General features: G+C 35.4%; 1 protein-coding gene across 5 annotated transcripts in view; it reads right to left on the bottom strand.

The window, feature by feature from the left end:
- Positions 1-13,225, bottom strand: part of PRDM5 (PR/SET domain 5) — an 84,923-nt gene that overhangs the window by 46,170 nt on the left and 25,528 nt on the right. For 4 of the 5 annotated variants that reach the window (XM_032187058.1, XM_032187062.1, XM_032187059.1 and 1 more), the window contains 6 exons: positions 12,337-12,511; positions 11,105-11,197; positions 10,722-10,843; positions 6,930-7,009; positions 2,103-2,187; positions 651-808 (listed from right to left, as the gene is read on the bottom strand). In XM_032187058.1, the coding sequence (XP_032042949.1) occupies positions 651-808; positions 2,103-2,187; positions 6,930-7,009; positions 10,722-10,843; positions 11,105-11,197; positions 12,337-12,511 (713 nt within the window). The remainder of the gene's footprint in view (positions 1-650; positions 809-2,102; positions 2,188-6,929; positions 7,010-10,721; positions 10,844-11,104; positions 11,198-12,336; positions 12,512-13,225) is intronic. The other variant, XM_032187061.1, reaches the window with a different exon arrangement.

Raw genomic sequence — 13,225 nt, 5'->3', positions numbered from 1 at the left:
TCTGTCTTATAATTCTGATACAGCCATTGTGGATACAGCTTTGCCATTAAATATAAACCCATGTTAAAATTAATGACAAGCATTATGAAAATTAGGTCAAGTAGATTTGAGTTTAAATCAACAGAAGCAGAGCATCCCTTCAGGAGCCTATTTCTCAGGTAATGTTTCTTCTGATGCTGTTTTAATGTGCGAACACTACTCAGTGCAAATCCAGTATAGCTTGGTAAGCATCTACTGATAAGTCTAACAACTAGGAATGACTGCAACAGGACTACAGTTTTATTCAAATGTGGTATTTTAAAAAATAAAATTGAAGAGATTTTAGATCAGTTTAAAATTTAACTTGAGATACTAATGTTAAAAAAATAATAAAACAAAACCAACAAAAAACAGAAGTCAAAATGGGAATTTATTTGATGCTTTTAATCAAGCAAGTGTGATTTCCTTCTTATTTCACTTATTTTGTTCTAAACACAATTATTATCTTGAGATTTTGCTTATAACAACAATCACTAAAAAAATACATTTTCCAATACTTTAATCCCATGTTTATAAGCATGCCAGAGCTTAATGTTCAACCATTTAAAGAAAAAAAAATCTGTAAATCTGAGGCTGGCAGACCTGTAAACAACAACAGCAGAGTGCTTTACCTTCTTGTGATTCTTGTAAACATTTCTGTGGGCAAATCCCTTTCCACAAAGCTTGCATTTATAAGGTTTATCTTCACTGTGTATTATTTTGTGTGCAGTCACTTGATCAAGTCGTTTGAAGGACTTATTGCAAACCTCGCAGGTGTAGGGGCGTTTTTCTGTAGAAAATGAGTGGGGGACATTTAATCTCCTGTTTTATACAGGGGGAGAAGATGAAAGGCAGAGACAGTCATCTCCTCAGAGAGATTTTTGCAATTAAGTCAACCCAATTAAGATTAAACCAATTAGAAAGACAACTAATGCCCTTTATGTTAGACAGTTATGTCACTTCACAAAAGATGAGCCATGGTGTATCTCAAGAAATTGGCACATTCTTTGCAATAATCATTGCTAAAACTAAATTCTGATTAATTAGCTTAAATCAAAGGAGAATGACTTCAAAGAGGAAAACCCTGTTTCCAGATTACAAATGTGAAAGAGGGCATGACAGTTTAAATGTTTTAAAACTTAATTAACAATATACATATTAGCTTTCAAAACCAAAAATTGCTATGAAAAAGGCCTTTATGCTTTGACTGGTGACTGCAACATTAATGCTCATCCAAAAATGTCAAAAGCAAGCTAAGAACCTCTGAGATATAGATTATGTTACAAGAAATGAGCTTTTGGTGTGGACTGATACCAAGAAAACAGTTCAATTACAAGCCTCTGCAGCTGTAAAAACCTGCATTTTTAAAATGTTAATGTATTTGACAGAACAACATTTGTGTTTCCATTGTATTGGTTGATGTTTCTAATCACTGGTGAAAGATATAAATTCACTAGATTGCAGTGATCAGAAATCCTGGCAGAGCCAATTTGTGTTCTACTGCAAAGCCTATGGACAGGCAGCTCCCTGCTCACAGCGACCTGTTCTGGCAGAAAACAGGCACAATGAAACTTTTGTGTGTGGGCTACGAAATGGTGTGGGGTATGAGCTATTTTCCTCTGACTGAGAGCTCTGTGCATACATGAGCCCACTAAATATATATAAATAAATATATATGAATGTTTCCCCTTTCATCACAGATCTCTGCCTGACAGCATACCTCAGCTCCCATCCTCTTCTTTTCAACATAAAATGCCACTCACTAGTTCTTCACCTCCTCTATAAGCCAAGCAACAATCTTTTGCCCTATCCCAGCTAACTGACATCATATAGCCAACTAGCATGAGAAAATAGCTTGACAAAGCAGCAACAGGTGTAAGAACACTACATTACACTTGGATTTTTGAAAGCCTTCGAAACAATAACTTAGATGGTTTCCTTGCAATCTACGACCTGCCTGAACAACCAAGGACAACACAGAACTAATTTGTTAAACCTTCTATAAGAAAGCAATTCAGGTAAAACTGAATATACACTAAATATGTAACACATTATATATAGGTTTGTGTTATTTTGTATGTTACCTGAATGAGTTATCATATGGCGTTTTAGCTGGTTAGCTGAAATAAATTTCTTGTCACATTCCTGACACTCAAAGGTCTCATGAACCTGCAAAATGAGCATTTAATGATAATTAAATACCTGTCTCAAACAAGATCGCACATCTTACATGTACAGAAATTCTCTAACAGACCATAACTATTTCTTAGCCATCAACTACACTAATACCTACAGATATTGTGATATCCCCTTTGCTAGTCCCCCAATGAACAACAGTATCTCTAAAAAATAGTATTCATGATCATTTTTTTTTAAATCACTAAAATTTATTCAGAAACAAAGGCTATGCAAAATCATAATAACCAATCCATTTAAAATGATTAATGTGAAAGCTTAAAAATCAGATGCAGAATACCTTTTGAGAACATTTCCTTCTAGTAAATCTGCCACAAGTAAAAATAACAACACAAAACTACTTCATAACTACTGTAATAATTTCAAAATACAAATACCATCACTCTATTAGGATTTATCTCTACTCATAGAAAAGAGAATCTGATTAAATACAGGTGTGGTTTTAAAATGATTGTGCTCCACCAAACCATTTAAGGACACATTTATGTAGAATTTAGCAGGTCTTAGTTTCATTCAATTCAGTACATTTCCACTCTCAGACATAGCACATACACATAAGGCATGCATGAAGGATATTTGCATACATGGCTAACAACCAGGTACCCTTTTTGTTGGCAATATCTACCATCAGCTATAGAACATGAGAAAAAAAAACAAATTATTTAAAAAAAAAAAAATCAAAGTCAGAGTAATTATACTGATAAAAGAAATGACTTCACCATTTTTGTTATTTAATCTGTTGAACAGAGGCAACTCACGCAGCACAAGTACTTTTTACAATGGCAAACCCTGTCCAGGTTATCATTCACCTTCCCCTGTGTTACACTTGCTTTCAGCAGCCTCACCTTGACCTGGTCACAGCACAACTAAACATACTTTTTAGCCTTTTGGAACTACAGTCTTAGACAGCAAAACTTCCTGGCACAGATCACATTTCATGAAACGTTTCTGGGGAGCTCCACAAACTTTCTGTAGGAGAATCTAGCAGCTAAAAATAACAAATATTAAAGGTTCAGTGCAACACTCTAATGAAAAACATTTGTGGACAGCATAGTAAAAAAGATCAACTAAGACCTCCACTTAAAACAAAAGAAAAAAATAGAGATTCTCCGTAAGAATGCTGCTTCACCATGTTTTTATTCTGCTGCTTTTTATTCTGCTACTCCCAAACTAACTTTAGTTTGCTAAAACATTCACCTTGCTCTAAAGAGCGGTTATGCCATTTCCTGCAATCTCTGTAAGTTTGCATACTCTGGACAGTGATGCTTAACCAAATACTTAGCCAGAACCAGGTGTTAAGCACAAGTAAAGATCATTCATTTGAAATATCCTGTTTACCCAGCTGCATTTCAGGTTAATTTCTCTTATATACACAAACAATCTACTACTCTACCCTTTCCAAAGTGATCTGGACTTTGACTTAGATTGCTGAATGAAGTTTACATGTAAGCTCTGCAATCGAGTAATATCAGAATCCCCCTGCCACAGTTCCTTGAAATAACTTGTAAGGTATTCTTAAGTCTACTATTTAACACATCAGAGTGATTCTCCTCAGCATGATTTTGCATGAAGTCCCCCTCTATAAGGCAGAAAGGACCATAAGTTAAGAATGAATCAAGTTTTCTTCATAAAATCTCTTCAAGCAGATCAGTATGCTCTTCCTCAGCTCTGTAATTTTCTCTCTGGCAGATCACATTGCAGCATGTCTCTTAATGGAATCTTACAGATTCTTCTAAGAAGTCTGCAAAGAAATCCAGAAAGGCAACAGCACAAACAAGTCTTACCAGAGAAGTAATCCTGCATTTCATACAGGCCGTTGTTTTAAGACATTTCCTTCACCCAGTGTTCTGTAAGCACCTGTATTGCATTTGCTGAGTTGTGGTTGCTGGTATTTTTTATTTTAATTTATTTTTCATTACCATATAATGTTACAGCCCAACTATAATAACTACAAGGTGGAAGGCTGTCACTTTACAATTAGAGGACAAGATAAAGAAAACAGGTGAATATAGACAGATGGGAGAATAAAAAGATACTGATGACTACAATAATAAGCAGGAACATAGTAACACCATAACTGTTGTTGAAGATTTGTAAGCATCGTGCAGGATAAGGACTGTATTAGCATACGTAATTTGGGAGTATAAATATAAATATATTCAGAATATAAAGTAAAAAAAAAAAGTTGATGACACTGTTCCCGGTAGAATCGTAATGCCTAACGAGTACAAAAACAGAATGCAAAATGATTTCCACACAGTGAAAGAAGCTCAAAAACCACTCTGTATCTAGGATGGATAAATCAAAGAAACTAGTAGGACCACTACAGAGAATAATAATGAATTCCAAACAAAGTATGAATAATAAATTTGATTCTGCTGTTAAAAAACACGGTCCCCAGATCACTCTCCTCTACTTGGGACTATTAAGGTCTCAACTAAGCATCATGGCTCTGCTTGTTTGGGCAGCTGACTTCAGCAAGCATGAAGGTAAAAAGGAAAAAATCAACAGGAAGAAAATGCCTTCAAAAAATTAAATAGTTTGGGAAAACAGGTGCACGAAGAAAGGTTAAGATAATTGTGTTTATACAATTCAGAAAAGACAAAGGATGTTCATAACAATTTTGCAGTGTGCTGATCTGCTACAAAGAAGATGGTGATGAACTTTTCTTGGCATTCTCTGGGATAAGACAAAGAATAATTAACCCAATTTGCAATAAAGAATTAGATATAAGTAAGACATAAGAAAAAAACAACACTAGACTAATGAGCACATTTCAAAATCAGAATACAAAAAGATACCTATGGAGGTCATAGAATTTTCTTCAGGGGAACTCTTTAGGAGTTGAGATGGTGCATACCTAGGATGATAGGTACATGCTTACTCCACTCTACCAAATAGGAATGAAACGGGCATGAAAATCTCCTGGGGTCTCTTTCACAGCTCAACATTTCCTTAACTGTATTTTGATAAAGAAAAAAAGTGAAGTCACTGAAAATTAGCACAGCACAAGCAACAGTCTGGAAAACAAGAAGCTATGATTAAGGGACAGAAGATGATGACAATGAACTTTAATTGTGAATGACAAAGAAAGGGCTTATCTTTAGACATTTAAGACAAACAATCTGGAAAATGCAGAAAGATAAAATAAGTTTAAATCAACAATGATGTGAAATATAGCGATCTGAATGACTGTCTTCACACAGTAAACAGATCTCAATCTCTCATGTAGTCATCATCTTTACCTTCTTTCTCTGTCAGTACTCTCTTCCAGTTTTCAGGCTTATTTTCTGTTTTACTTTACCTTTCTATTTCCTAGTTTTAGTTCTTTATGCTGACAGGAAATGAGTGAAAAGAAATCTGTTTCCTCCTTGTTATATGTATTATTGTTTTCTTACTTGACTATCTTTGGCGATGTTGCTGATGGATTTCCCCCCACTTCGTACAAAAGCAAAGTAGTTCAAATAATAGAAGACATGAGTCTTACAAGCAATTTCTTTCACTGCGTGATGGAGATGTGTGAATCTGGAATATCTGTTTTCTGTATATCTTAAAACAGGAGCCAATCAAGAAGAGGAAAGAAAGTTTTACACAAAAAATCTTCATGGTGATTCTTAAGATGAGTAAGCACACAACTGGCCTACTATCCATGCGATTTGAAAAGCTTATTAGCTTGTATCAGAGCATCTACACTATGAAGAAACATGTTTTCATAAAATGGACATGCAAAACCATGATATTTTACATTTTCAGGAACCTTTGATAAGGTGCACTGACGTGTAAAATCAGTAATAGCATGTGGCAAGGTATACCACAGTTTGGTCTGAGGAGGAACAAATTACAGCCCCATTAGCCAAGAAATGCAGGGTGTATTAATGTAAGACAAGTGGTTGGGGGGGGGGGGGGGGGGGGGGGGGGAAGGGGAGAAAAGAGGGGCCCCATCATTTCCTTTGCAACAACATATTTTAATTGATATCATCTATATCCTCAAAGGATTCAGGTTATAACCAGGGCATTATTAAAGACTTACAGTTAATCTGATAAACAATACAATGTAGCTTTTTGGAAAAACAGGATCTCCTGGGTTTTAGTGATTTATCAAATTAATCTTGCAGGGACTTCCTTTGGGTATAATGGATTCAGAATCTCATATTCATAGTCCATCTGTATTTCTGTATGAACCCCTTATTTCTAATAGATGCTTTTAGAAGTGTTAACCCTTCCTGTTCTAGTAATAAATTATATACAAAACAAAAAAGCATTACAAATTTACTTTTTTTCCTACCTCAGAACTAAATTACAAGTAACAATCTTACTGTTATGTCAACAAGGTAATAAGAAAGATTGACTGCTTTTTGTTGCTTTTTAACGCCTATGTGCACCTTAGTTAGGTTACATACTTTTACATTTATAGTGTTTAAGAATGCTAAAGAACAGCATGCATCTTTGACTTAACATTGGAAAGCACAAATGAAACAAGCACAACCATTTTTTTTCCACTTGGTAAAGGATCCACTACAACATTAGAAAGATTTTTAGTGCAACCAATTGTGATTACAAAAATAAATACCCAAAACAAAACAAATTGGTTTTGTAACTATGGCAGAGATTAGTCAAAGGTTTGCATTACAGCACCTTTCAAGTTACTTAGGCACCACAGTCTTACATCTTAGTGAAATCAAAGCCTGCTGTGGGTTAGCCTTCATCTCACTGACCTTTCGATGCTCTTGGAGATTTGTTGCTGAGGAACATTTCTTATTGCACACTGAACACATCAGCTTCTTCCTAGAATTTCCTGAAACAAAAACAAAATACCGCCAACATCTTAAAAAGGAAGTGCTAAGAAAGAACCTAAATATTTCTACTGAGTTTGTGACTTTTCACAGGTCATTTCATTGACATAAGATTTTTACATTTGTATCCCATCTTGAAAGTATTCAGTATCAGGAGTTCTCTGTGGGTGTCCAACAAGCCAGTTACTAATGGAATGTAAAGCAAGAAAACTAGAACAATATAGAAAAAAACAAATCTTGATATAGATATTATCACACGTTAACCAATCAAATATGAAGAGCACAATTCACAACTAAGAATAATTCATTTTATAACTGAACACTTGAATTCTTCCAGAAGTCAATTCAACCAACATCTTCTAAAAATTTATACTATAGCTTTAACAGAAACACTCCTGAAAGAAGTTACTGCAGCAATGACAAAAAAGATCCCAAACAACCATTTCCCATTTTTCTCTATTCAGAAAGCATTAAGCATTCTACTAACATAGCCTTAATGGTCTTTAACTGAACAAGATAGGCAATGTGTATTAGATCACAAATTCAAATCTAGTCTATAATGTAAATTACAAACCAACCTACAGATCCTCTACCAGATACATTTTTCTACCTTTTTCGCAGTTGCTTTAAGAAGTGACAAAGCATTTAATCGGACTTGTCTATTATTTGTCATTTGAAATTAATTTTAATAACCCACAAAACTATCACAAGGTAAAGCCACCACAAACCTAATTTTTTGTTTATAGTTACATGCCTATGCGAGATACATGTATTTCATAGCTTACGTAAAAAATGTTCACATTACATTGAACACTAAAAAGAATGGAATCCGAACCAAAGAGAGGCAAGCACTGTTTATTCAGAGACAAATTATGGATCCTGAACAAACCTATTGATGGTTTCCAGCTCAATTTTTCACTCTCAGCATTGTATATCTTTCCTGTTCCTGCTGTCCTAAAGAATTAATGATGTTGATTCTTTGTTTTTCCAGATTATTACTTGGGAGTAATCTTCAAGAAGAAAAAATTAATCCTGGCCTTACTTTTGTCTTCCCTTCCAAAATACTGAACTTATATAACTATAATGACAATCGCTCTCCTATTTTATCTATTTTAGTACTAAACCGGTGATCTGTAAGATCCCAAGCGCTACTCTAGACTACACGTTAAGGCATACACATCGACAAAATGGTCAAATAAAGATGGCTAATACAGCTGGTCTTGAGAGCCCTCACCAAACAGATGCCTCAAGAAGGTGCCCTCATATCTTCTGTGCATGACGTAAAACAAGGCAACCACACCTGCTGTCTGTGGCTGCAAATCAGTCTGCACCAAATTCTCACTTACAAACATAATTGAAAGGAAACTGCTGAGTGGTTCCTGAGACTTCTAAAGGAAAAATCACCCAGGATACTAGGAATTGTCCTGAACAACAGATCCGTTCTTCCTAGGTTCACTTAAGAACTCATGCCATGTTTTACTGCATCTTGTTAGTTGGCACATGATATGAGCAGATAATTTACTCCTTTGGTTTACTAACATAAGAGGTAAATTGGGTCTTTTGATTAATTGCAATCGTAACACATGTTCCTAATTGGTATTTTTTCCATCCATTGATGCCAAGACTGTGCACAAATGCAAGCACTGCAATTCCAGAAAGAATGTTTCATGCTGCTTTAGTAACTGTAATTTCTCCTGCAAAAGTATCATCTTTCAAATGAGACTGATAACAAGACATTTACTATTTATATCATTAAAATAAAATGACTTAAAAAAAATTGAATGAAGCTATATACATAACATTTGGCTAAAATGTGTTGAAATGACACGTAATCAAAAATGACCTATGGGGACTGTAACTAGAAACACTAGCATTTCTTAGCCCTTTGGGACTAGCAAAATGTGTCTTAGTCTTCAGTGTTTCCATTCTGTTGATGATTGATCAGGATAAAACTAAAGCAACTAAGCTAGAAAATAAAGGCAGCATATCTCATGTTGATATACCATAGCCTGCTGTTAATGGAGGAATTTGTAAAGAATGTTATTCATTTCTAGACCATTTTATTGCCCACAGTTTTATTTCCAAATAAAGAATTTTATTTCCAATGAACATTTCGTACAAAGAAATAAAAGAATCTAATAGCAGGCTTTAAGAACATACAGGATTTCAAAGACTTTGAATGTAAAATCAGTACACCCAGCTTAGGTCATACTATCACAATGGATCAGAGAACTGAAAGATGATAATGAAGAAAGCTGCCCATGTGTAGTGAGCAGACTGTGAAAGCATAATACAAGGTACATTTTCCACTACAATGTACCCTGTCAATCAGTTCAATACTTAAATTTATAGTAATATGTACGTACTGCATCTCACATCTGTATTTGCTATTATAAAACTTGTGGTAAGTATTGACATGTATTGATACACATATAAATACTGGAATAAACTTAGTACCTTAACTTACAAAAGCATTAACAAGAGTCTCCCAGAGGCAAGGAAGGTGATAGTGAATACCTATGCCTCTTTTCATAACTTTGCATAATGGACTACACATGTAGCAATCCCTTCTACTGTTCCTTGCCTCCACGTATTGCAAGGCATAAAGGAACTGAAAAATTGTCCCTCAACATTAGAAGGCTCTTCCTGCGCTGACACCAGTTGTGATTTCTATGACTTCCAAGTGACAAAATAAAAGCTCTGCTCAGTGTGTAGGGAGAACAAAAATATCCTTCAGACATATAACCTCAGTCATGCCTGGAGTGGTCATACAAGAGACTAAGTGTGGAATTTGTATACCTACACATAACTGACCAAAGTTGAGCCTAAACATAACAATGTACATGGCTGAGAAAAAAATAATCTTACTGATACCAAAAAAAGAAAGATAATCTTTTATAAAAATTGTTATGGAAAGATTTCTGTATGTTGTAAGAGTTTGGCAGAAGAAAGATTTCATGTACTGAAAATCTTACAAAGCATCTCAGTGTTCTCATCAACTAAAGACTGTTTTCTTTGCACTCTGGTATTCTGCTGTCCCCACACATACTGATCTGCCATTGACATTGAGAGGGGACATGCAGAGAGAGCAGAATGACAGAACTGAGATCTGCATTGTGGACCTGAGAGAAGCATTTTGCCCTTTCATGAAAACAGAGTGAAGTTTGATTGAAAACTATTGATTCACAGTGCACAGATATAAAAACTCTAGGGCCTAAATGGACTAGTGAATTGTCTGATCTGGCTTCCTGCACAACAGAGGCTATAGAATTTCCTGCAATACCCTCATCAAGCCTAATCATTTGTGAAGCATGTCTTCCAGAAAGACATCCCATTGTATCCCAAAAATACCAAAAGATCAAGAACTCACCACTTCCTGCAGCCGTTTGTGCCAGTGGTTGATTTTCCTCACTACCGAATTGTTTTGCTTTATCTCTGATTTGCCTAGTTTAAACTTCCTCAGATTCCTATTGCATTTTCTGCAAAAGACTAATGATTCATCTGGTATACAGTAATTTCTCCCTAGGGGAGGAGGAATACTTACCCTTGCAATTAGTTACTACTTAATTTTCTTTTTGGTACAAATGAATCCATTAAAAAAGAAACCAAAAGACAATGTTTACTCTGATTTGCATATTTAAGGCTAGGAACATGTTAGAGGTGTTGGAGAAAAAAACAAACAAACAAACACCAAATCATTAAACTGTTTCTTACCACTGTGAACATTTTCTTTATGTTTTTTCAGGGCATCCTTACTCTTGAACCTCTTCCCGCAACCATCTGCCTTGCATATGAATCTGGCATCCCCTCTGCATGCCTCCTTGTGCTGTTCGTAACTATACGGGATAACCAGCAAAGAAAAACAACACATGAAGCAGTATCTGCAGAAACCAGACACACAGCAAGTACTTTGAGCTTAACACATGCTGCACTGCAGAGTTCCAAGGCCACCTCATGCATTACTTACAGCAAATAAGAATGAAAGCATTTGACTTCTTTCACTGTTAGGATTCACATACACTAACAAGCTTGAAAGCTAACATGCAAAGGGAGGCCAGCAATGATACGACAGCAGTCCAGTAACTCAGACACAAAACCTCGATTCTGAGCTGAAGGAAGTATTGCAAACAGAGCACTGAAAGCTTCTTGAAGAGTCTCCTGGGTTGATGTTCTCTGTGCACTGAAGTACACTAAAGAAAAAAAAATAAAATAAAAATGAGTGGGACATTCTACAATTTACAGAATTGCAGTAGCCAGAAACTACAAACTACTTGTAGATCAAACTACAAACATTTAAGTATATGAGTAATCTATTTAATATGTGAAGTCTCCTGGAATTTAGTGGGACTCATCAGATACATGAACAGCAAGAGTTCAGGTCATACTGCTGTATCCTCAGATACATTAATTTTACTTTGCATGATGAAAAGATTTACTTAACTAGCCATACTACACAAATTCAACTCCACTACAGAATGTTCAATAGAAAATATTTGATTACCTCCACCAAATATTTTTCTGCTATGTATTTCGATGAAAGGACACAGAGCTCATACATAACTGCCAGTTTAAGATACATTAACACTATTCAGACGTAAGAAACATCAGCAGTTCTTTACAAGAGCAGTATTAATCGCATTGTATAATATGAGTCTCCTGATATGAAAGAGTTAGATTAAATGTACTATCTATAATTAGATACTTTGGCAACCAGTGTACTACCTACAATAAAAAGCAATATATCTACTTAGTCACAAGCAAAAATATATATAGATAACAAAAGAAAAAAGGGTTATATATTTGTACAAAAGTATAATGTGAGGAATATGACTTCAGTGACAATTTGCATATTTACACTACCCAAGGACAGAGTAAAAAAGATGCACTTAAGTCTCCCATCTGCTACGGGTTCTTTTGTTTTGTATTGTTTTTTGCCATCCAACTATTTAATTAAACCAACACAAAGCACTGCTTTTCCTTTCTCTGTCCTTCCAAATATCATTTGCTTTTTCCAAATCTTAGTCTAATTCTGTAATGACACCCCCAGTTAAAAAGTTTAATCTCCTAAACTGCGAGTCCACTGATGGAGATCATGGGTTTTGCACCAACCAGTAGCTTTAATCTGACCTACAGTATGTAATTCTGAGAGATTAAAAATTAGTGACACCTTCTTATTCAAATTGAAGTGTTCAACAAATACAAGAAATTAATAAGAAAAGAGTGAGGACAGAAATAGGTAGAAAAAAATAAAGCCTAAATTGGGATTAAGCCAACAGTTATAAATGATTGAATAAGATGATCCCTGAAAAACACTCTTTTTTCTACTCACTGTCTTTGTAGAGCTTGTTTAACAGGGAATTTCTTTCCACAGTTTCGGCACTTAAATTCCTTTTCCTCACTGGGTTTTTGGTGCAATGTCTGGAGATGTTCAGCTAGAATCTCCTGGCTTGCAAAACTGGATTCACAGTTTGGACATGCATGGTCCTCTTTACAGGTGAGGGTATCTGCATGGTTGGAAGAGAAAACAGAAAAGTAATCGTTTTCAGGGAATATTTTGGTTACTTTAAGAGACACTCTGCCAAAAACAGACTATGCAAAATGGCATCATGAAATTCATAAGAGGTTATTTTCTCTCAATGTGGAATTTTCACACATGTATGCCCGTGCAATCTTGTTCTCTTCAACCGAGGTTTACAAACTTCATATTACACAATAAAGATCTAATACCAGCTCATTCTCTTGCTGTTAGGCAGGTTCTGAAATGCTGTCGGGGCAGAGACTAGAATCCCTCTAGACTGCTCAGATAAAGTGCAGACATACTTCTCTGATTTAGTGATTCTAGACTCACTTTGAACAGGGATGTGAGACAAAAATCTATTATAAGCAAATACCATTTAAAGCAAAGAGGAAGACTTCAGATAAACTACCTTTCTCTTCCAGATAATGGTCTTACATCTTCTCTCACAGGTGTGGGAAAAGTAATTTTTCTAAGAAATTACTGAATTTTACTGCCATCTCAGTAGTGGTGACAGATGTACTACTATTTCTCCTTCCAAATAGACAGTCTATCTTCACAAGACTATACTCAACATAACTGAAAATAGATACAAAGCATTAGGTGTGACTTAGGCTGTTAGTCTAAGCAGGTTACACAGGTTGTCTCTACTATCCATACACATGCTGAGAATTCAACAGGCAGCTCAAGTCACCTACCCCTT

The sequence above is a fragment of the Aythya fuligula genome, chromosome 4 (assembly GCF_009819795.1).
Source record: "Aythya fuligula isolate bAytFul2 chromosome 4, bAytFul2.pri, whole genome shotgun sequence".
Classification (NCBI taxonomy): Eukaryota; Metazoa; Chordata; class Aves; order Anseriformes; family Anatidae; genus Aythya; species Aythya fuligula.
This window is presented reverse-complemented; position numbering and strand designations above follow the sequence as displayed.